At 33.5% G+C, this 25,180-nt stretch overlaps 2 protein-coding genes across 2 annotated transcripts in view; one reads left to right on the plus strand and one right to left on the minus strand.

Moving 5' to 3' along the window:
• Window positions 1-25,180, minus strand: part of LOC142353214 (uncharacterized) — a 712,302-nt gene that overhangs the window by 349,707 nt on the left and 337,415 nt on the right. The window lies entirely within an intron of this gene.
• LOC142353011 (MFS-type transporter SLC18B1-like) lies at window positions 1,289-25,015 on the plus strand. Its single transcript, XM_075405193.1, has 6 exons — window positions 1,289-1,404; window positions 1,746-1,986; window positions 13,900-14,070; window positions 16,276-16,621; window positions 21,112-21,341; window positions 24,516-25,015. The coding sequence occupies exons 2-6, from the start codon at window positions 1,770-1,772 to the stop codon at window positions 24,959-24,961; spliced, it is 1,410 nt and encodes a 469-aa protein (XP_075261308.1). The 5' UTR covers window positions 1,289-1,404; window positions 1,746-1,769; the 3' UTR covers window positions 24,962-25,015.

Consider the following 25,180-nt stretch of genomic DNA (forward strand, 5'->3'; position numbering starts at 1 on the left):
TATGTTGTCCAATTAAACACATCTTCGATTGTTTGTTTGAATATTTATTTCGTGTCAGAAGTTTGGGCGCTAGATTGATTGAGCTACTTCTTTTAATGGGTTGGGACGGGAGAGAGAAAATAACAATGAAATGTTTTTCAGGCGCTAACAACTTATTTTTAATTCAAAACAAACATCATTCAGATCCAAGAGGCCATCATTTTAATTTTAACAACTCATTTCTGATAGTTTTTATGTTACATTTGAAATTTGCTGATATTTATAGTCCAGAGCGACATTACACTTGTGACAAAACGGCACTGTCTTCTGTTCTAAATGCAATTCGAAAGAATAAATTGGGGTTGTAGGCCCATTTTGGTCTTAAGCTAAACTAGTTTTTAGCATTCTTCAATTTCCATGAACCAATAAATTTATATCTCTTACATCGTATGGTAGTGGTCAGGCATCAACAACAGCTGGACTCTGATAACCTGCCTTGAAATTTCCCAGCAGTTATTCGAGGATCATATTTCATGTCATACAAATTAAAACGTATTTTCTAGTGCGATTCTTGTATGACTTCAAGGAAATCAAACATGAATCTTAATTGTGTCAAATCAAAATCATAAAAGATAGATACTAATGGATTGCTTATCCATAAACAATATTAGAATAGCACATGGTCAAATTTGGATCACTTATAGATATTCAAATTTAGCACAGTCATTTGAAAGTGTCCTCCAAATCAGATATGTTTTCTTTAGTATGATTTTAATCTTTAAATTAAAGTTTCTAAGTCCTGATGAAGCGCAAAGCAATATCCGTATCAGTTATTTCGTGTTTTTGAACTAATAGCGGTCTATATAATAGATGAGCCTACGCTGTCTGTGGTGTCCGACAGAAATCAAGTACGCCTAGACAAAAAAAGCTCATGTTCAGTTCGTAGTGTGTTTTTCTATGTTCCCAGACTCTCTAATGTTGACCCACCCCCCCCCCCCCGCCCCGCGCGTTCATATTCGGTGTTGATATACTATTTCAGCCTGGGTAGCCATTACCATTACAGTTTTCAATGGTGTAGTAAGGTTTATCGCAGATGATCACATTCATACGGGGGGGGGGGGGGGGGGGGGGGAGTAGTGTTGAGGACACCGTTCTACAAATTTCGTGGGTATTTCAGAGTTGCAGACTGTTATCGACGACTGGCTCAGAAAATGTGTGAACAGTTTTTATCAAAACAACAGATCAAAAACTATTTGGATAAGCAAGGTAACATTTGACTCTATTTACTCTATTCCGTCATCCTTGTTTGTCCATTTACTGTTCTATAACACAAAACTATTTATTCTATACTTCAGTTATTCTAAATTTGAAACTATATATAACATTGGCTTGAACCGAAAGTGCATATTATTAACGCGAACACTAGTAAATTGTTTCCTTTTCCAAGATTAAAAACAACCTTAAAACTGAAGTTTTTAGTTTCTTGGGGGAGTGTGTAATTGCTTCAATTAATGCCAGGCAGATCATATCTTTGTTTGAAAACAAGCAGCCCTATCTGATAATTTTAAAAATGGAAAATTTTAAAAATTAGCATTTTATATATTGATGATTCAGCAGTTCCATAGACCATCGAAACAGTCCTCAGTAACACTTTCATAATTCTTGATTATAGTAAAACTGATTTCACCAGTAAAATTTAACCCGTGTTATAAAGTACATTTAACAGTTCAGAAAATGATAGAGGGAAAAGGAAATCAATTTCTAAGAATATTTATCTAACTGACCATAATATGGAGCTGGAAAGCATAGTGAGAACTTCATCAGCTGAAACCAGTTTTATCAATAACAAATTGATAACTAAACTGGTTAAGGAAGAGCAAAGGGAGAAAAAAGCTGGATTGTGGAAGAAAAAAGTGGTAGTGGCTATAAGCAGTATAACTCTTGCAATGGAGGGAGTCAATTTGTCTCTGGCTGGACCCTTCTTCCCAGAGAAAGGCTCCGAAAAAGGTTGAACTCAATATTTTGTTTTTTTTTTAAGAACGCCTTGTGCCTGTAATGCCTGGTGTCGACATCACTGTCAAAGATACTGTACTTAACAGATTTAGGGGAAAAATATTGATCTTGCAAATTCCCGTCAAACTTCCATGACTTTTCAGTTCATGTTGACCCCAGTCGAGGTTTTCTACCAAAAATAAGGAGAAAAATCTTTACATTATAGAAACAGTACTAATTTTTACCTATCGGTAGTAATTAGTTCAAGCTTCTAATATGGTAGCATTGAGAACAAAAAAGAGTGAAAATTTTTAGGTCTGATTGCAAAATATCTGTTGCGTTATTGTTTTGGAATTTTAGTGCAAATCTTAGTTAAAAATATTTTGAACCGTAAAGTTTGCAACTGTTGTCATTGCAGCAAAATTTGATTAACCTAAAATTACACTTCAAAATTCTCAGAGTCAATCATGTTATGTGACAAAATGCAACAATGAATTTCGTTTGTTTTTAAAGATAACAAGGAGGGTCGGTAATGTGCGTTCGCACATTAAGTTCCGACCCCGCTCATCTACATTTTTCACTTAATTGTCTACCAAATGAGGAAGAGATAAAAAAATTAACATATCAACATATCGTTCCACAAACTACTAAATGAATCAAACAATCCTCCTAAGAGGGCCTTCGAGATCTATGACTATCATAATATGACTAGGAGAAAAGACGGCGATAAAAATCAAATAGTTACAAACACTGATTACGAAAAAAACTCGTTGTCCTTTTCTTGAAAACCATTAATAACCAAATCAAAATGGCATCAGATAAAACTTATAATACGAAAAATAACTTCTACTTTAATAGAAAAAATATGGGACTTTTCCTCAATGCGACTTGGTAACAAGTCGACAAGAAATGAGCAAAAGGGCAAAGTTTAATAAAGTAATGATTTTTGTTTGAAAAGAATTAGTTTCAAAGTGATTGGAAAACTTAGGAATCAAATGAAATCATTGAGAGATTCTTTTATGCCTCCATAGAGAGCGATTAAAACCATTCATTATCCAGGACATGTCATACGACTACAAAAAGATCGACAAATAAAGACCTAAAGGAAAATTGCACGAAAAATTTTGCACGAAAACGATGGCCCAGCCAATTAAACATTAAAATGTTCTTTAAAAATATTTAAAATTTTGTATGTCTTTTTTTGCTAATGACAAAAATTGCGACTCAAATGACGCCCATTATTGTGATTCTGTGAAAAGAAAACGAAAACCTACAAAAAGGGCCGAATATGCAGAAATCACTAACATTTTTGAAAAACTGGTTGTACCAAGAACAAAGACCATTTGGCGAAAACAAATCCGTTATAAAGGGCAAATTGTTCAAGAGACAAGGGATTTAATTTGTCTATAGAGAGGTTAAAGTACAAATTGACAGTAATAAGATTGGAAAATCTCAAAAATCTATTGTCTTTTTTGAAAAACAACAAATAATTACAAAATCAATGGCCAACTTGGCAAACTAATTGCGCCTGCTATTAGTAAGACTAATTTATAAGACTATAAATCAACATTAAATACAAGCTGAACTAAAAACTTTCACAAACTACTTTACAAAACCAGAGTGTTGAAGCCATTTAAAAAAATTAACCACGGGAAAATGAAATTTTTATTTGATTATACTATCTTTTTTGTAAAACGACTATCACAAAATGGAAGCAAAAAGAACCACAAAAATTGAAAAGTATCTGAATTTCTCAAAATTCTTCTGAAACAAATTGACTAGGCCCTGAAGACATCAGTCAAGACGTTTAGACAACAGAATATTTTTTATTTGGTTAAACAAAACATCAACATTAAGAAGTTAATGTTGACGAAGAAAGAGGTTAAGACGAAGAAAGAGGTTAAGTTACGAAAAGGATACGACATTGTTAAATACGAAAAAAACGCAAACCAGAACGAAAAGAGATAAGTTGATGAAAACTTTTACTCTTTTTGTAGAAATTTAAATTGAAAGTCAATAGAACCATTAGCTATATAGCGATATCAGTTATAAAGTTCTTTAAAAGTTATTTATCTATAGTTAGCCACTGAGACTTTAATTACCCAATATTTGTCATACGACAAAAAAACTTAACAACAAACACAGTGCAAAAAAACTCTATCAAACTCTGCAAGAGAACGGTGTTGCAGCCCTTAAAACCAAATGTTATGAAAACAATAAATATGTTCAATACCATATGTTGTAAAGTTTTTTCCATTTAGAATGTTTAGCAATGGGACAATTAACGAAAAAAAAACAAAAACAACAGCAAAAATTGCAATTATGCACAAAATTTACAAAATTTCGTATCAAAACTCGTATTACAAAGAGCAAGAAAACGTTCTGTTAAAACAATTCAATTAGTTTATATTCTATATGAAAGAAAATTTGATCTGTATTCAATGAAAATAGGCAAAAAGTTGACTAAAATAATTTGAAAATATTGACAAATTCGAAAACTCACTGAAATTTCCTTAAAACAATTACATTCAATGACATAAGATGCGTAAGTTAACAACCGAATGCATGGTAACAGTTAAATTACACATCATGAGGAAGCCATTTGAAATCGTTCGAATCAGTAATCGGACTGCAAAAAGAATAAAAATTAAAGGCAGAACACAAAAACTCAGTTAAGATTTAATAAAACTATTCCTCAATTCAATAAAAACTCTTAGGTTCTCTTAAAACAAACCATATCTACTTTCGACCTCATAAACTACGTAAACTAGTTTACGTAAACTGGACGTGTCATTAGTGGAGCCGTGAATAAAAAGCTTTGTCATTAATTAACATAAGAAAATCAAAGGAAAATATTTTGGAAAAAAAGCAGTAGCAAAAAAAAATTAAAAAATTCTGGTTGTAAGAATCCATGATAATAGCAAACCTATCCCTAATTTTGCCGCGCGCCCAAAAAACTGCCCAAGTGTTCCATGTGTATGTGATTTAGACCCATTGTTGAGGGAAACAAATCAAATATTAAAAAAAACAACGATGCATTTTGTATAATTATCGAGTAAAATCAGCAAAAAACGGCAAAGTTTTATTTCCAGAAGACTTTCATAGGGCGCCTAAATTCAAATAGCGCTGTTTTGGAGATTAAGAAGGCTGTGTTTAGGTTTCTAGGCCACTACGTCTGGCCAGCTTTAACAAAGTGGACTAAAAAAGCATGTTTTGTGCCATTTCTGATGAGAAAGTTCGAATTTTAAAAATTTTACCAAAACTTTTAGCTAAAAAACTTCAATGAAACAATTCAGCAACGTTCTTCTATCTGTAACGGTAACAGTAACAATTTTTGGTTAAAATTGTTAATTTATTTTAAATTATAAAAGTGAAATCGTGCCAAATTTTGGCAAAATTATTGAAAATGTGAATAAAAACTGTCGAATATCCACAAAAATTTAAACCTCGATAACTCCCTGTATAAAAACGAAATTCGAAAAAATCTTTTTAGTTCCATAGTCTAGGATTTACGTGCTTTTTAATTATACCACTCACAACTCTTTACGATGAATATATCGATTGTCCTAACAAAAAAAACCAGCTGAGTATATAATTCCTCCCTCCACACTAAAGTGGGGGCCGGAACAACTAGATAACTTGCAAAAAAAGTTTTAAGAGCTGATCATAAACATCTGTGATATGAAAATTGATATCCAACAAAGTTGCTACAGCATTGAGCATTTTAATCTATAACAACTAGTAAATCTGATTAAAAATTAGAAAATAACAGAAAAAAAAATCCGAAGAAAAAAATTTTCTACCAACTAATTATTGTCATTTTCATTAATCCTGGTAAGTAAATCATACATCAAAAGGTTGCTGTGGAGTTTGTTCAAGTACTGCCATCATTATGTCTAAGCCTTGAAGTATCACGAGAAAGTACAAAAATAAATATTGAATTACCATACTATATGTAAGCAAGTAACCGGATACTTTCACAAACAAAAAGAAGCACTCAAACTCACATATGTTAGCTAATTGACTAAACCTATTGCCCAGGGTAATCTAGAATCTTGAACATTTTCGCGAAACGGAGCACCGACTTAGTGGAAATGTCAAAACAAAAAGAAACTGCTCATTCTTTAAAAAATTACTGAATAACCTGAAATCACTTCTTGATTAGTGGCTTTCTCTCAGGTAAAACACAATTTAAAACGGCGGTCAAAGATATTTATTGGTACAGCTTTTGCAAATGATTTTTGAGGGCTATTTGGGAAATATGTAAGCTCCTTTCTTATAATGAAACAAGCACTCGTTTGGTTTAAAATAGTATAACCTAGCACAGCGGCAGCCAAAAAAACTCTTTTTTGGTCCAAAAAGCGTTTGGTCTAAAATAGGTGTTTAGAATCTTGAGTCTTGTTTATATAAAAATAACAAAATTAAGTCGGAGATACGTTTCTTCAATGCTTTTGCAGAATAAAATTGCTAGTTTTTACTTTCGAATTTGACTCAAACATAAACTTAAAAGTTAAACCAAATGTCAGTCAGAAAAAAAGTTAGAGCAAATAAAAAGTTATGAGAAGTAAAAACTTGCTGGGTGGTCGATGAAAACCCTTGATAATGGTAATTTCGACTTGAAAAATCAAGGCATGAAATATTTAAACGCCTAAATTCTCTGACTCTATTCTCGATTAAATCTTCGAAAAATTTGCACTCAAATTCTAGTTAAAACTGTGAAAAATAAAAGATCAAAATAGCAAACTTTGATTGTTTATCAATGACTTATGATTTTGATACAAACCATGAGTCTTTTTTGAAAAAAAGGTATACAAAAATTAGTCTTTTTTAAGTTGAAAAGTTAATCGATTTGGACAACAATTAGGGCATAGAAACAAGAAAAAATGTTGAATGTAATGATTTTATTAGTCCTCTCACTAACTGGAACGAAGGGAATGAAGTATTAGTTTCTAGATATATATATATTTTTTGCTAAAACTGCAATAACAGCTATTTAACATTCCTTCCTGTTAGAAAATGATGAAAGTCGACAATTATGTTAAATTGTAATCTTATAAAGCTAAAATTTGGTATTAAGCTTAGACAAGGAGGCTCGGTAATGTGCGTACTCACATAATGTTCCGACCCCGCTAATCCACATTCTTGACTAAATTGGCTACCAAATGATGAAGAAATAGAAAACTTTCAAAACCATACAAATCGTTCAATAAACAACCAATGAAATACGGAAATACGATGCCACGCTAGAGGGCCGATGGAAATTATTGATAAGAGGATTGCTAGGAAGGACAAAAATAAAAATCAAATAACAAACATTATTTACGATCAAAACTATAATAAAATCTTTGAAAAAATATAATAACCAAATCTAAAATAAAAAAAATCGAAACAAAATTAAACTCGAATTAGATAAAAATCAAAAAATTTAAACTATACTTCATTAGAAGAAATATGGGACTGGTTAACAGGTCGACAAAAAGAGCAAATAGGTGCGAAGTTCAAAAATACTTTTGCGTCTTTGAAAATAATTAATTTCAGTTATTAATGTCATTAGATATCAACTAAAACCATTAACATGTTAATTTATATCTGCATAGGAAGCAATTGAGACAAGTCATCATCCATTGTTCGATTGCGCCAAATTTCAAAGCCAATGGGATCAACAATTATTGTTATAATTTAAAAAGAAACAAAAAATCCTTTGAAAGTTACAAATATATAAAAATCTATCATTTCATGAAATCTCGTTGTAACAGTAGTAACAAAAGCCGAGAAACAAGTATTTGAAGCTAAATCTGTTATAATTTTTAGCTCATTTTAAGCGGGTTGTGACTTGTGTTGACAGAGACTGAGCTACAAATCGAAGAAAAAACTTTAAAAAAGACGAAGCTCAAAAACCCAAACTTATTTTTGAAAACAAATGTTTTCAAAACTCACAGCAGACTTAGGATTACAACAAAAAAAGATGAACTAATCTTCAACACCTCAGGAAGCCTTTTGGGCCTGTTAATAATGAGACTTAGTCACGAGCCCACAAAAAAACAAATTCATAAAGAAGCCAAAATTAGAAACAATTTTACGACATGACACTGTTCATGGCACTATAATTATAAGATGTTCCCTGCAAGAACTTTAAATCAACATTTTCCTTTCATCTTAACATCCACGAGTCTTTCTCGTAAAATGACTACTTAGACATGACAACGAAAACCCCAAAAATTGAACAGTATAGAAATCTCCAAAATTTGTTATGAAAATAAGCTGTCGAAGCTGTCAGTCACAACGTAGAAACAAGCGCGAAAAAAATAATTGAATCAACAAAAGTAATTGAGTTTTCTAATGATTGAGATTGAGTTAAATAATAACAAAAATAAAAGGAAAAAGGAGACAGATGGAAAAAATCTTTGAATTTAATTTGAAATTATTCTTTTTTATAATTTAATTTGAAAGTCATTAAAACAAACCGCTACAAACAAAAATCTTTTACTACGTTGAGTTATTCAACTTAGGGAAGCAATTGAGATCTATCATTATCAAGTATATGGCGTGTAACAACGAAAATAAAGAAAAACTTAGGCAAAATCAAAAAACCTTAAAGTTTTGCAAGATAATTATTTATCAGCCAAAAAAGCATAAACTATTCAACAAAAATAATTTACATATTCAGATACGCCTTTGCCAACGTTGTGCAATTTCCATACAATGCCGTCCTTTAAAGGGACTTGTCAATAATTTAATAAATTGACAAGGACACAAAATGAACTCATAAAATATGCAATTATGATAAGCAATAAAAGAAAAATTGAAAACGCAGAGTACCAAAATAAAGAAACATTTAGTTGAATATAAAATCGTTACCAACATTAATATAAAAATCACAGAAAATCGGATTCTGCCTGTTTTTACTGAGACTGCCTCCGATGTTGAGAGAAAAAAGAAAAAAAGTGGCAAATTCAAAAAATCACCGATCTTTTCTCAAAAAAATTTATTCAAAGTCATAACAGACATTAGACAACAACTGAAAAAATTGTCTATGTTCTTTCAAACCATCTAAAAATTAACTGGATGTTTCATTGGGGACAATAAGTTATTCAACTACGAAAATCATAAGAAATGAAAACAAAACGCAAGAAGTCCATAAAATCTTTACGAAAACAATTGGTCAGAGCCATAAAAAACTATGATCTTAATTCTAAAACCAAAATAAAATCTCGCTGTGTCTCGTTTATTGTAAACAGTATCTGTCATTAATAGCCTTGATTCGAAATTCTGGTCCCTAATTTACTTAAAGAACATTCAAAATTGCGGAAATTTTTTGGAAAAAGGTCGCGCCCCATTAAAATCTAAAAAAAAATTTATCATACGGTTCCATGGTGAGATGAAGATCAACCCACATTTTGCTGCGCGTCACGGAAAACACTTACTTGTTCATTTCATCGGTTTTAAATCAAAGTTTACCAATATATCAAAGATAAATAATAAATTTTGTTTAATTATCGAGTTTAAATTTCCAAAAACCGGCAACATTATAGTTCCAGAACTTCTTAAAGACAGTGAGAGTACATTGAGCTCTTTTTCTGAGCTCACGAAGGATTCGTACTCAGCATTTAGGTGTCTACGTCCAGCAAGTTAAAGGGAAGACTAACATAGAAAAACTGAAAAACTACAAAAACCGAAATATTCAGAAAAAAATTGCTCTTCCCAATTAAAGCCTAGTTTTTTTTACTGTAAGGATTTATGGTGAGATCAAATTATAGTGCAGGTCTAATAAAACACTTAATTGTTGAAATGGTTGCGAAAAAGATTAATTCTACAGAAAGTTTTTCAGTTTGTCAAAATAAATTAATGCATTTTGTTGAATTATCGATTTTAAATTTGCAAAAAATGGCAATATTGTAATTTCAGAAGATTCTTAAAGTCAGCGGGAGTACAACCAGTTCTTTTGTGAGCTTATAACGATCATGACTGCAGTTTAAAGGTGTCTACTTACAGCAAATATAAAGCAAGTGGTCGACGAAAAATGTCTGAATTTTGAAAAATTTGGCGTAAATTCTAGCCAAAGAACTTGGATCCAACAGTTCCGCAACCCTCCTCTGTCTTTGGAGATAAAATGAATAACATTACAGTTAACGATTTTAACGTATTTTGGCAAAATTGACGAAAATTTGGTCAAAATTGACGAAAATTTGGTGAAAAAGGTTAATAAAAACAGGTGAATTACGTCTAATATTCACAAAAGTTTAAAACTCGATAACTCCCTATAAAAAGTGAAAAATGAAAAAATCTTTTTAATTCCATATTCTACGCTGGACGAGCTTTCTGATGATACCAGTGTTAACTCTCTACGATGAATATATCGATCGGCGAAAATTGACTGAACAAAAAAAACACATTTGAGTATATAGTTTCTCCCTCCTCAGAGAGGGGTCGGAACAATAATGTAGAAAATATTCCCGTTAAAAATTTTGCTAATGTTCAGAACTTAATGCTTATACCTAAAATTTCGGATAAACTGCCAAAACGTCGAGCATTAATTTTGATTGCAACTTTCTTTTGATTTGTTTGGCTGCCAAACATCTGCTATTTAAATAAACCAGTGAAAAGGTTTAAGCTCTTCAACAAGGTGGCTCGGTAATGTGCTATGGCACATAAGGTTGCGACCCCGCCCATCCACATTTTTGGCATAATTGTCTACCAAATGAGGAACAGATAGAAAAACCCAAAAAATAATTTTTGCGAATCCCAAAAAAGTCCAAGTCTTTTTCAAAAAATTCTGTATGAACGATAAGACAGCCTCCAAAGCAAATAACTCAGTGGAGAAAAAATTGATGCATTAGATTGCTGTAATATGTCAATATTAAGAAAACGAGTCAAGACAAACAGCAAAATCAAACAACAACAACAACAAACATTAATTACATCAAAAAATTTATGTCCATCTTAAAAACTAAATTTAATAAAAAAAGTCAACATACCGTCAGATAAACCTACAACTAAATAAAAATAACTTATAAATCACCAGAAAACATATGCGACCAGTCCATAAAAAGGATTGGTAACAATTATACAAAAAAGAACAAAAACAGTAAAGTAAATAAATTAACTTATTTTTTTGAAACAGTTAACTACATAGTAATAAATACCATTATGAATCAATTAATATTACCAAAAATTTATGATTACCACTGTTTCTATAGAAGGGCTTTAGGACCTGTCCTTATTCATTTTTTTAAGCGGCTAAAAAGAACAACAAACAAAGAAACAAAATTTCAATTGAAACTTGCTAGAAAACGCTGTCAAAACCGTCAAGCCATATTTTGGCCCTCAAAATATATTCGGTTGCACCTTCTTCAAACAGCTATAATGTATTACGTGGCCATTCATTAGTAAGACTAAGTAGACAAAAAAGCGAAGTGCTAAAGTAATACTTTTAATTTTTTTTTGCGAAACAAATTTACATTCAATGCCATGAAAGGCATTAATTACAAAAAGAACTATTTAAATAGGGTCGTTTATTCATGAAAAAGAAGCCCTCGAGACCTGCAATTATCCAGAATATTTCTTGCATCTACAAAAAGATCGTCAAAAATGACAAAAATCAAATTAATTTACTTTTTTTGTGAAAAACCGGCATCGAAGCCAGTAAGGTCATAACAAAGTCTTTAAAAAAAGATTTTGGGACACCAATCACTTTTATTCCCTTGACACCCATAATGTCATTTTTGACCTGTAATTAACTAACGAGATTAGGTAACAAAAAGAAACATAAGAAGAACAAAATTGCGAAATTGAAAAGTTTTTTTTTTATTTTGGAAAACGATTGTTCTTCTATTTTTCCATGAAAAGCCAATGAAAGCTATCACTATACAGGAAATTTCATACGACCGAAACGACAAAGTATAAATGACAGTTAGACAAAATTTAAAAAATTCAATTGATTTCTTCAAGAAAGAGGCGTCGAAGGGGGTAAAAACGATGATGTATTTCTTTCACGATTTTAATATGTGCCTTATTTTGAACGCTAATAATGTGACATGAGAGCTGTGATAATGTGATAATGTGACAAAATTAGAAAACGTGAAAAACTGGCAAATATCAAAACAAACAAAAATCTGAAATCTTGTAGTATCAAAGCCAGAAAACAATAACTTCAGGCTTAAAAGGCAACCGAGAATAAATGTTAAATCAGTAGAAAGAAGAAGCATTCTTTCTTTGCTGAAACTAAGCTGGAAGTTGAACAAAAGAAGAAAAAATAGAGGAAAAGTTATTTAAGCCATTATTTATTGAAAAGTCAATTATTTTTTAAAAAAAAAGAAACGACCATAAACTTTCAAGTAAAACACTAAATGCATTAGCTTCGAGCTGCTTAGTAAGCGAATTGGTTGGACCTATCACTCCTGAGCTTTGATTTGATATGTTCTGTTCTTTATTATTAAAAAAGGTCTTTTTTTAAAAAAAAGACCGCCTGATTACAACCCGATTTTTTTTAGATTGTAGCAGTCCAAGAATGGCCCAAAACTATCCCTGCTAATGCTTATTGTCAGTTAGGAACAATTGATTTTTCGAATATTGTAGATATAGATAATTTGTTAGTTGAAAACTCAAATTAAATTCTGCATTTTTGATAATCAACGAGTAAAGTTAGCAAAAAAGTCAAAGTTTTAACTACAGAGCACTCTCAGCGGACTCTGAAGTAGAAATAGCTCACTCTGAGTCTTCAAAGATTGTATGAGTGTTGTTTGGAGGTGTACTGTCGGCAAAATTAATCAAAGTGGACTAAAGTAGCTTATTTCTTGCTGTTTTTGATGAAAAAGGCTAAATTTTGAAAAGTTTATCCAGATTTTTTTTACCAAAAAAAATAAATTAAAACAATCAAGAATGCTTGTTCGTCTTCAAAAAAAAAATAAACGACATTATTCTTAAAAATTATAGCAAATTTTAGCAAAACTGACGAAAATTTAGGCAAAAATTCAGGAAAAATTTGAATAAAAACAACGTGAATTCACTCTACTTTTCTCAGAAGTTTAAACCTCGATAACTCCCTGTAGAAAACGAAAATTAAAAAATCTTTTTAATTTCATATTCTACGCTGGACGAGCTTTCTAATGATACCAGTCTCAACTCTCTACGATGAATATATCGATCGGCGAAAATTCACGGAACAAAGAAAACCCATTTGAGTATATAGTTCCTCCCCCCTCAAGAGGGTCAGAACAATTATACGGTCATGTTAGAAGTACAAAACTATCAAATTTTTTCTGCAAAAGTTTTAAAGAGAAAGTATATCCGAGATAACTTTGCTCTCTCAATAATAATAAGACTCTATAAATTTGTTTAGGACCAAATGCCTTTAGACCAAAAAAAATAACAATTTTTGTCTGCCTCTGTGCTAGATTTTACAATTTTAAACCAAACGACTGCTTAGTGTATTAAAAGAAACGAGCTTCCATATTTCCAAACTAACCTTCAAATTTTATTGGTAAAGCTAATCGACATACGTTCCATTTTCTCTGTTTAACCTCTCTGTTTCTCAGATAAATTTAATCAACTGTTACCATTTACGCTCTTAAAAAAATTAGTTTTTGCATTTCTTTTTGGATGCAATCTCTTATTTAATAGCAGTGTTTATTTTTTTGCCAGCTGTTTCCAGAAGTGGATATAATAAATTATTGAGAGCTATTTGTCAAAAAAGAAGTTTTTCACAGTTTTAATCTGTAAAAGTGCTGCCATAGAGGGAAAAGGCGTGTTTCGAGATTGCTAAAAACGGACTTCAAAGCGGTTCTTTTCAAACGTAGATCCTATGCTCATTTGAAAATAAACTAGGTGTGCAAATCCAGTTAATTTTTTTAAAGTTGTTCATCAAAAATTGCAATTTTGTCTTATTTTCTTGTTAACGTCAAGTGAAACCAATATCGGTATGTTGTTCAGGTTTGTCACAGACGCAAATAGGCTTTGTGATTGGTTCATTCGACCTGGCCAATCTCTTTTTCTCCTTCATAGTGGCCAGTATCCTGAACCCGTCAAACATCAAGTTCCTCTACTGCACTGGAGTCCTATGGAGTGCCACTGGAGTAGCATGCTTTGCCATTTCAAGCGAAGGTTTGTCAACATGTAGCTAATTCTGGTAGCAACTGAATTAAGCTTTCCAGGGAAAAGAATACTAAAAAACAGATCTAAAAATGTATACACCTTTTTAGAAATCTGAAATTTTAGCTCTGAATTTTGAAAAGTATCTAACGTTGTCTTATTTCTTTGTCAGCTGTTTCCAGAAATGGATATAATAAATTATTGAAAGCTATTTGTCAAAAATGGAAGTCTTTCAAAGTTTAAATCTGTAAAGGTGCGGCCATACAGGGAAAAAGGCGTGTAAGCATGGACAAATGATTATAGTACCAGTGTTAATGTTACCATCTAACATGAAATTATTTATCTTGTCTTAAAGTAAATAAGCTCTTTGATCAGATGGATCAACGGGTCTCATCATCTGATCAGACAATAATTACATATTGGATGATATAATTGATTCCTATCAGATCTTCCACTTTATAATATCTCTGGTAAACGCAAAATTATTTCGGTTTATGTCGGTCCGGTAATTAATTTGCTTTGAAATCTCGAGGTCTGTACATTGACCACAAATTTTCATAGGAAGGTAGGAGGAAGTTGAATCAAACGAACGTAAGACTCTTCTCAGGAACAAGTTATTGTCAAATTACATTTTTCATAAATAATTTTTATAAATAAAACCACATGTATTGTAATGACATTAGATGTCAAAAAATAAACTCAAGGCGCAATTGCAGAAATACAGGCTCAGGGTGCTTCATTGTTTCTGGTAATAGAATAGTTCTAATTCTTTTCACCCCAATTCATGTAACCCCCATATCTTAACACCATATCATTCCACACTGCAAGCTAGTAATCAACATTAAAAGAATGTTTTCTCAGAAATGAACGGAAAATTTCATCCCATGTTCTGTTGCAATAGTTTCATATCAAGTCCCGTGGGTTGCTGAGGAATGGCCATGGCCCAAGAGGCATGGCCAGCGATTATAGTACCAATGTTAATGGTGCCATCTATATAAAGGATTAAAATTGGGGTGAAATTATAAGGGTGAAATGATAGAGGCTTCATTAAATAATGGCGACAAAGAAGGGCACGAATAGAATTACTGTTAAGTGTTTGCAAACATTTTTTATTCGTGAGATCTGGTAAGCAGTTGCTCAGAATTTTGTTTCAAGATGCTGATATTAGAATCCCCACGCAAATAACGTTAGTTAAAATTGTTTTTTTCACTCCTAATGCATCAATGTACTGCTAAAACAAGGGCGGCGTGTTTTTCCCTAATTTTGAGGGCATGTGAACACGTGTACGATGTAGGATTTGTCTACTTAAAATTTTTTTGATTGTTTATTTGAAAATTGTTTTAACATCGGCTGCACTATCTAATCAATTTTGTTTAACCGAACAAAAACAGCAGCTCTTCCGCTATATTTCTTAATTGTAGCTCAAATTGATTGTGAACTAATATAAACTAATAGGGACAAAGTGTTTCTATTGCAATATTTTTAAGCCAGCGATTAAGCAAGACCTAATGGTTTTTCCTTGTTTTCTTTGATCGTTTTTTTAGTGAGAACCCTTAAGTATCCGGTTTTGCCGTGCATCTTTTTAGTGCTCTCAAGTAATTTGGGGCCTTAGTGGACGCGTTCCTGTATCTGATGGCGGTCTTGTATGAATTGTGTACTTTGCGCATACTTAATTTGAAAAATAGAGATTCATTTGAGATTGGCTTGAAAAATAGATTGTACCGGAACAGTTTTTCTCAATAGTCGTATTACAAAGTGACCAGAGAAAATATTTCCGACAATTGCTCACTTGTTTTGTTGCCTTTTTTTGTTTGTTTGGTTTTTTAGTGAGAGTCCGGCATTGCCGCGCATCCTATTAGTGCTCCTCAATAGATCAGGTAAATATAATCTGATGAAAATTTACCTTAAAAACACTTGAATATTCTTGAGTCGTTCAGGGAAATTGTTCTCAATTAAACAACACCTGAGTCTACCTGAACTTTACCTAAAGTCTTTGAACATAACTGACTGAATTTTTACCTGATCATACATGAAAGCTCAGACAAGTTCAGGCGTTTTTACCGAAATTTTCTCTTAATTTTCTCATATAATTCTTTGAAAAATTTAGGTAAAGTTCAGGTAAAAATTTAGGTTTGCCTGATCAATTTTGGTAAATTCAGATGTAGGTTGTTTTTGGTAAGTGTACCTGAGCATTTTAAGAATGTATGCTGTTTTAAGGTCCAAATGGTGCCCCATTCTTCTGGTCAGCTTTGGCTTCAAGAGTAGTGAATGGAATAGCAGCTTCGCTTCTATATGGTACCACAATGCCCCTGGCAGTCCAGGTATTCCCAGAAAAAGCCTCCTTAATCACAACTATTATCCAGATAAGCATGGGTCTGGGAACAGTCATTGGCCCTCCAATGGGAAGCGCTTTATTACCTCTCGGGGGGTTCAAAACCCCGTTTCTTGTAACATCGAGCTGTGAATTTGTGCTTTTCCTTCTTGCAGTTATTTTTATGCCTGTGAGAAGTTCGTCTCACAAAGCGAAGGTGAAGGCTTCAGATTATATGAAGTTTTTCTTCAAATTCAGGGAAGTTTTTCATTTGTTTAGTTTTACTGACCGCATCTAAAATTGATTGTTTTTTTTGTAGTGCTCGCATTGGTTACCAATTTTACTTAACAATAGGAACAAAATAGGGTGCATAAAGCTCTTTTAAACCTCAAGTGCGTACTACAACTGATAAACTGTTACAGCACTTCAACATAACCGAAAATAGCTTTTCGGTTCGATCTTTGTGAACCCAGCCGAAAACAAAACCAGTTTACTTTTCTACCGATTCAATTTACAATTTAGTTCAAAAGCTCAAAAGCTTTTTCGCAATCCAATGACGCATTTTGATACTGTGAAAATTTCAACCAGATCAACCTGGGTTTGGCAATCATAAACAACAAACAAATGAGCAGCTAGCGATCAGTCGGTTCTTTCTCGCTGCTTTCAAATTTGCTTTTCTTTATCAGCGTTCGAATTCAAGGCCATGCTATTGTCTTCAACTACACATTCTGCATGCAAAATGGCTAATTCAGATCCTGTTAATGCAAATGGGTCAACCAAAAACTGCGAAATGACTAAATCAGTTAAAGAACTTATGATCAGAATTACATCACTTGAGCAAACAGTTAAATGTCAAGAAGATACCATTCTTATACTGAACAAAAACGTTGATGAGCTTCAAAATCGTATGTCGGCCCAAGAAAAATACTCAATCAAAGACTGCTTGATTTTCAAAAACTTCCCAATTAACCCATTTAGCAAAACTTATATAATGTTTGCAAAGCAATTTACCATCACTTCAATGATCAAATTACGCCTGATCGAATCAAGGCATGCCATCCCTTGAAGCATTTTAAAAACGGAAAAACCCCAATAATTGTAAAATTTATTTCGACGATAAGGATCTTCAGCCGGCGGAAAATGTTATCGGATAAATTAAACGGGGGTAAGAAAATAGTTATCTATGAGAGGCTCCCCCCCCCCAAAGATGCTAAAATTATGAACAAATGCAATAAATTTGGGCTCATTTCAACAACATGGAACTGCCAAGTGAAAGTTTTTCGAAAGAATTTAAATGGTAACTACTACTCCTGCGCTGTAAATAGTATAAAGGTGGTGGACGAGCTCAAACATTGTGCAATTAGGAAACGTGAAACTTCAGTTGCGAGGGGTTTTGTAAGAAACGACGTTACACTTCGAGTTGATCCATCTAATCATATAGACAAAACCTGGAAACAAAATTTTAAGCCTTTTGAGAAAAAGACTACTAACTCTAATCACTCCAGAAAACATAAGCGGGATTCACCTGACGACCCAGTAAATTGCAAAAAAGGACAGTTTGATCTATCAGCTACGCCGACAAGCAGTAACATGGCTCTATGCTAGGAGGATGTCAATAAAATTGTGGATGGGGCAGCGAGGGAACAAGCATCTGCAAACTGTAATCTAACTTATAATTTTTGATAAATTATGGGGGAGTACGTTTACGAAAACGAATTACAGGCAATAGGTAATCCTTGTATACTATCCCTTAACATACATTCCTTAAAATCCCATCATGACCAGCTCAGTTGTTTTCTTAAAAATTTTCAAAAACAACCCAGGCTAATTGCTCTTAGTCAAACATGGCTTAACGAAAATGATAACCTGGGAATGTACTCTTTAGGGGGTTATGAAATAGTAGTTGAGTCAAGAACTGAAAAAAAGGAGGAGGTGTGGCTTTTCTGGTGAAATCTGAAATCAGCTTTGAAAAAATTCAAACGCCAATAACTACATCTTTTGAAAAAAGTACAGTTAAAACGGAAAAAGACAACAACAGTTATTTATACAGTTATTAATAGACCACCAAACAAGAGTTTAGAAAAATTCTTTGCAGAGTATGAAGAGTATGAAGATTGGAATATAATTCCAATCTCAAGAATCATTACAATTGTGGCGACTTCAACATAGATGTTTTGTCAAAATATAAAAGTGTTTTCAAATATGAACTTTTGATAAAAAGTTTCAGCTTTAAGTTGCTTAATGGAATACCAACTCGCGTTGCTGAAACTAGAGAAAGTTGTCTCGATCATTTCCTTGTCAAAGAGCATCATAAAACTATTACAATCAAAACGTCTCTCAGTGATCTTTTTCCAGTTTTATTGTTTTTGAATGACGAAATTGAGACGAAAAGCTGTTTCACACATAAATTTCGTGATCTTAGAAAATTGAAGAATGAACAAACTTGTTTAAATTATTTGTTTTGCTTATACACTGAATTGCAAAAACTTGAAAAAATCAGACATGAATGTTGACAACAGGGTATCTACTTTGGTTAATTTAATGAATACATTATTGGATGGATTTGCACCTTGAAAGAAATCGCGAAAAACAGCGACATGGTACAATAAGAAAAATAACTCCCAGATAAATAAGCAAAATCAGCTTTTTAAAAATTGGTTGCAAGAAAAAACCGATGAAAACCGTGCAAGTTACAAAGAGCAGAGAAATATAGTTACGAAAACTATTGAACATGAGAAAAAGAAATTTTATGATGCCTTGGTTGGGGTTGATGAAACGAAAAAAAGTTTGTTTCAGGCATATCAAAGAATTTGCAACACGAAAAAAGTAATATATGTAACGTTGAGCCAAAAATACTGAACAACTTTTTTGCAAAAATTGGCGAAAATCTTTCTCGGTCATTTAAACCTTCTTCTATAGTCAACAGTAAAATCAAAAGAGTTGAACAGAGCTGCGTTTTCTTTCCAACATCACCAAGTGAACTAAGCAAAATCATTAGGTCACCGAAAAACAAAAAGTCTGCTGGTCATGATGGGTTAAACAATGAAACGAAATTGTTAAGATTTCCTTACAAGTAATATGTGATTACTTATGCAACGTTTTTAACACCCGTTTTGAAAATCGATATTTCCCTGTACCATTTAAAAAAGCAAAAGTGATTCCTTTGCACAAGGAAGGCAGTAAAAGCGACCATGCAAACTACAAACCTATTAGCTTGTTAACATCGTTTTCTAAAGTTTTTGAAACTTTGATCAATAAGTGAATTATGAGTTTTGTTGGCAGACATAGAATTTTAACCCCAAAGCAGTTTGGATTCCGACCAAAAAAATCTTGCATCAATGCATTAATAAAGTTCACTGAATTCATCTCTGAGGCACTGGAACAAAAACTATCTGGGGTGTCATTATTCATCGATTTAAAAAAAGCTTTTGACACAGTCAACTACCATATTTTGATTTCAAAGCTAGAAAGATACAGTTTCAGAGGAAAAAAACTAGATTTAATTAAAAGTTATATCTCTGACAGATCTCAATATGTTTTTTTGAACAGTAAGACGTCAAACTCCATTGATGTTAATTACGGTGTACCACAGGGATCAATATTAGGCCCAACTTTTTTCTGATATACATTAATGACATGCCCCAATGCTGCTCGATCTCGGAAGTAGTTTTGTATGCAGATGATACTACCATAACATCGTGCTCAGTTAATGAAAATACCCAATTTTCCTCTGATGTAAAAAACGTTAAGAAATGGTTTGATCAGAACTGTTTAACGATCAATGAAAACAAATGCATGATTATGCTTTTTGGCCGCAACAAAAAAGCTAAATACCTAGACAGTGTTTCCAAAGACGTTCAAATCAAAGATCAATGTAAATATTTGGGTAATAATTTTGACAAATTGATGAAATTTACGTACCACTGTAAAAAAGATGCAAAAAAGATAGCAACATTTTCGGGTGTTGCCTATAGGGCAAGAAACTATTTCACTAAAAATCAATTGTTAATCTTTTACAATGCCTATGTGAAATCCACAATGGAATATGGTCTTTTAATATACGGAAACACCTATAAGACACATCTTGACGAAATTTATAAGATGCAAAAAATAATATGTAAGGCCATTTTCTTTAAACGAAAAACAGATGTGATTAGGAATATCATGACAAAATATCATCTTCTTACCGTTTATGAAGTTTTTGCTAACAATATTTTCAAATTTATGTTTGACGAACTCAGAAAACCTGAGTCAACTTATTTAAAATTAGATTCGCTCAGCAACCATTGTGAAACAAGAAGAGTATCGCACAAACTTTTACCTGTACCCAATTCAAAAAACATTAAAAATTCTTTGCGGATCAAAGTTATCGTAGCGTACAATTTTGAATAAGAAAATAATTTAATTCCTGAAAGCATAAGAGAACTGACTCCAGGTCAGCTCAAAACTTCCTTTAGATCCTTTACTTACCTATATATTCAGGATAGCTATGAAGTGTTCAATTTATTTTTTTGACTTCCTGTAATTTCAATTCGTTTTCGTAAATATTATACCGGGTTCTTGCTAGATGAGGCTGTAGTCTTTTCAAGAGTCCGTCCAGGCGTAACCTCTTTTAATTAAATTTTGTTTTTATTTAATTAATGTTATGTAGCTGGTAAATGAAATTCAAATTCAAATAAAACTGCAAAAATTACCCAACTTCTTTTTGGAAAACCACTGAATCAAATTGAAAAAGTTCCCACATACAGTACAATGAGTGTCGTAATCCCTTCATCTACATTATTCTTTACATCTGGTCTGCGCGACAGCGCTTACGCACTTTATTTCGAAAAGGAACTTGGCCTACCTCAAGAGACGATTGGTTATATATTCATAGCATTATCCATTTCTTACCTATTGTCTGGTCCGGCTGTGGGGTGGTTAGTGGGACGAGGTTTTGGAGCTTACATAATAGCAGTAGCTTTTGTTATAGGCAAGTTTCCTTTCCCTGGCGAAAAAATCCTTATAGCAGTGTATGAACGAATAACGCTTGTTTCTGAGTCAATATGAACATTTACGCCCGATGGATGTTTTTAATTTTGTCACATATGAAAATCCCAAAATGTCCCGCATGGTTTAATCCCTTAATTAGTAATTAGCCCGTAAATTAATTCGATAAGTGTATTTTAGGTTAAGGTGTTAAAATACTCAAACGTGCCAATTCTTACCATGATAAATATTTACTCTAAAGTTTAATTTACTACTTTTAGTCTGAACTTAGATTGTCATAGCTGTTCCATATCCTAAAATAATTCATAAAATAGCAATGACCCCAGTTCGGTTGTGATTTAACCAAGTGTATTTATATTTTATAGGTGAAGAAAAATAGCAATTGATTAGTTAAAAAAGGGTCAGGCCCCACGTCAGATCTGTGTCCACTTAGCCCTTGTTTTGTACGAATGATTTTAGAAAATGCTGGAAATGAATAAATCCTGCAATAAGCAACGATTGACGTGGGATTTTTTTGCATATCAACTTCTCTCGCCGTTCACTCATTAAAATTTTTTGGATATCTTCAATTCTATTCCCACCTTATTAGCACAGGTGCATGATTTGACAGATATCAATAAAATAGTTGGAGAATATACTACAGAAAGTAGGTTGTGATCATAAGATGCAGCTTGAAATGATGGCTCAATATTAGAGGGCATAGCCAAAATCCGAGAAACTGAGCACATGCACTAAATTTTGTAACTATTTTCACGACCCATGTTTTAAGATTAGAGTTGTAAAAGTGCGTGGAAACTAGTTGCACTAACTGAATTTAGTTCAAATTTGCTTCAAAAATATTCCTTACCACAGATACAGTATCTAATTACCGAAATGCAACAAAACCTAATTGGTGATTAAATTCAGAAATGTTCATCTTGATACTAGTTCTGGATAAAGAAGATAACGAGGAGTTTTTCAATTACCCATAGCATTGTTCACCAAAGCAATTGAGTTTTTGAAATTGATCTCAACCCAGGTTTAGGTCCAGACCCAAATTGAGCTATGATCATACCCAATCGAGCGCGCACCCTTGTGTTCCAAGCCCGAAAATACAGGTCTGATTTCGGTCTGATCAGAGGTCAATTCTGTCTGGATGGGGTCTGATCATAGGCTTTATAGTCAGGACCATAGTCTGGGTTTGGTCTGATCAGAGGTCAATTCGGTCTGGAAGGACTAACCATAGTCTTTATAGTCTGGACCATGGTCTGGGTTCGGTCTGATCAGAGGTCAATTTGGTCAGAAAAGTCTGATCATAGATGGTTTCGAGCGCACTTGAGTCTGATCATAATCTGATTCGAGCGCACTTGGCTCTGATTAGAGGCGGCTTCGAGCGCACGAAATCTGATCAGATGTCAATTTCTGCATTCTTTTCAATTTTTTCCAATAAAAAGATGGGGTTGACTCTGTGGCGAGCCAAGAGAAGATATTTGTTCTGACCAGAGACTCATTTCGAGTCCCTTGGCTTGGATCAGACAAGAAGAGTCCAACCGCTATCAAGTACCTGTAAAATAGAAATAGCAACCGCAGATCCAGACGTTTCTCATAAATAGCTGTCTGAGTTCATCTATGGTGCTGGCTATTTTTTGCAATGGCATGTAATGGTTTTTGTAAAACAATTTCTGAAAAACCTTCATTTCAGAAAACGCTTTTGACTTTGGTTTTACTGGACCACTTTTTTCTGCTGGAGAGATCAGTTTTTTTTAAATGAATAAATTATAGCGACACCTAAAATCTCATGCTTTTTTAACTCTAGTGTCTGATCAGAGGTCACTTGGGTCTGAAAAGTCTTGTCATAGTCTGAGTATGGTCTGGGCGATGGTCTAAAATTGAGTCTGGACCACGGTCTGGAGACGGTCTGACCCGAACTCCTTTGGTCTCGAAACTCTGATCAGAGACCCTCTCAGTCAGATAAGATTGCCCTGGAAAATCTGATCGGCCCTCTATATTAAGTCAGATAAAAAATTTTGTATGGTAGTAACTTAAATAATTGCAATAAAAGAGAGCACTGTATAAAAAATCTCTAAAATTTCTTTCAACAAACAAAAATTTCCGATTGTGGTTAGTTAGCTTACTTTTAAATTTGAAATAGAGAAATTGTACATTTTTCCAGATTTGGTCTAGATTGAATCTGTTAAGCGGTCAATTTGGTCCGGAAGGTCTGATCGTAGTCTTTTTATAGTCTGGACAATCGTCTGAGTTTGAGTCTGACCATAAGCGCAGTATAGTCTGGACAAAGGTCTGGGTTCGGTCTGATCAGAGGACATTTTGGTCTGCAATGTCTGATCAGAGATCATTTTGGTCTGGAAGGTCTGATCAGAGGTAATTTCGGTCTGGAAAGTCTGATCAGAGGTCATTTCAGTCTGGATAGTCTGATCATAGCTCAATTTGGGTCTGGGCCTAAACCTGGGAAATAATTACTAACAAAACTCAGTCAATAAAGTTAGTCTAGTTTTGTGCTAGATAAATGTTAAATGGTTTCGTTTCCACAAACCGCAAAATTTAATGTACTTTGCTTTTTCGGACAACGGCCACGTAACGAGTAAGACTCTCGCAGTGTGGACCAGTTGGCTCAGTGGAGAGCACAGGATTGCAATCATTTAAGAGACTGTGGAGTCGCGACCCACGAAGGTCCCAAGTTTTACTCTCACTACAATGGTGTTGACATAGAATCAACATAACGACCTAGTAGTTGCTCTGATAGAATTTTAAAATATTTCCAAATTTTGGCTTCTCATCAGAAAGCATTCCGTGACAAATCAAAGATAGCTTTTAACAGTCATTGTGTTCGTCATTTTTTGGGTGAAATGGGTGTCTAAAATGAGATTTTTTAATGGCTTTCCAGTTGTTTTCAAAAAAAAACTTCCGGTTATTTGTTTTATCATAAAAATATACTCTTACAAAAATTTTTAGATTTCAACAACTCACAAGACTGAAATTCCATCGATTTCATTTTTGAAATCTGTTTGGTAAGTATTCAAGTATTAGTTTACTCCAAATGTAGACTTTCTAAAACAATAGAACCCTATGGGAGGGAGTGGGGGTAACGTAAAAGATATTAAAAATGTTATCTACATGTGATCTTTGCGGGGGAAGGAAACAAGCGATTCCGATTTAGCCCCAATCAGTACATTCATGCTTTACATGCCCAGTTTTCTGCCAGCCCTGGAAACCCTGGCTTGGGCTCTGGCTGTTTTGAGCCTCAATGGTATTACGATGGCCACATTATTTAACCCAAGTTACTTAATCTTGGAAAAGGTTGCAGTCAATCAAGGCTACATGGATTCACAGCAACGGAAAACAATAGCGGCATCTTGTTTCAATGTAATTGCAGCTTCCGGGCGAACTATTGGGTCCTATTTTTTCGGCGGGTTCTTAAACGACAACATTGGCTTTTACAACACGTGTTTAATTTACGCTTGTATGTTGGTTGTTACTGGAATATGGAATTTGCTCTTTTTGTTCAGTAATGGATTAATGGGTAGAATTTACTACCTTCCCGCGGACGGAGGTTCTGGTGATGTAGTTTTGAGCTTAACTAACTCGGCAACTCATTCGTTTTAGCGCTGACATAATTATGATCTTTTCTGTTTGTGCCCTCGTACACGTTATGCGACCCCCCCCCCCCCCCCCCCAACCCAGTTACATAGCACGCGCCCTTACATAGTGATTCTTTATGTAAAAGTATGGCAGGTGCAAGTAATACGCACCCACTATAGGCTGGGGGGGGGGGGGGGGGGCTCACAAACGGCGAGGATCCCTTAATTGATAATTGATATTAGG

The sequence above is a fragment of the Convolutriloba macropyga genome, chromosome 14 (genome assembly GCF_964194025.1).
Source record: "Convolutriloba macropyga chromosome 14, txConMacr16.3, whole genome shotgun sequence".
NCBI lineage: Eukaryota > Metazoa > Xenacoelomorpha > Acoela > Convolutidae > Convolutriloba > Convolutriloba macropyga.

Coding starts and splice junctions, on each gene's coding strand:
- LOC142353011 (XM_075405193.1), top strand. CDS start 1,770: ATGGAGCTGGAAAGCATAGTGAGAACTTCATCAGCTGAAACCAGTTTT. Junction 1,987..13,899: donor AGAGAAAGGCTCCGAAAAAG/GTTGAACTCAAT, acceptor TATGTTGTTCAG/GTTTGTCACAGACGCAAATA. Junction 14,071..16,275: donor CTTTGCCATTTCAAGCGAAG/GTTTGTCAACAT, acceptor TGCTGTTTTAAG/GTCCAAATGGTGCCCCATTC.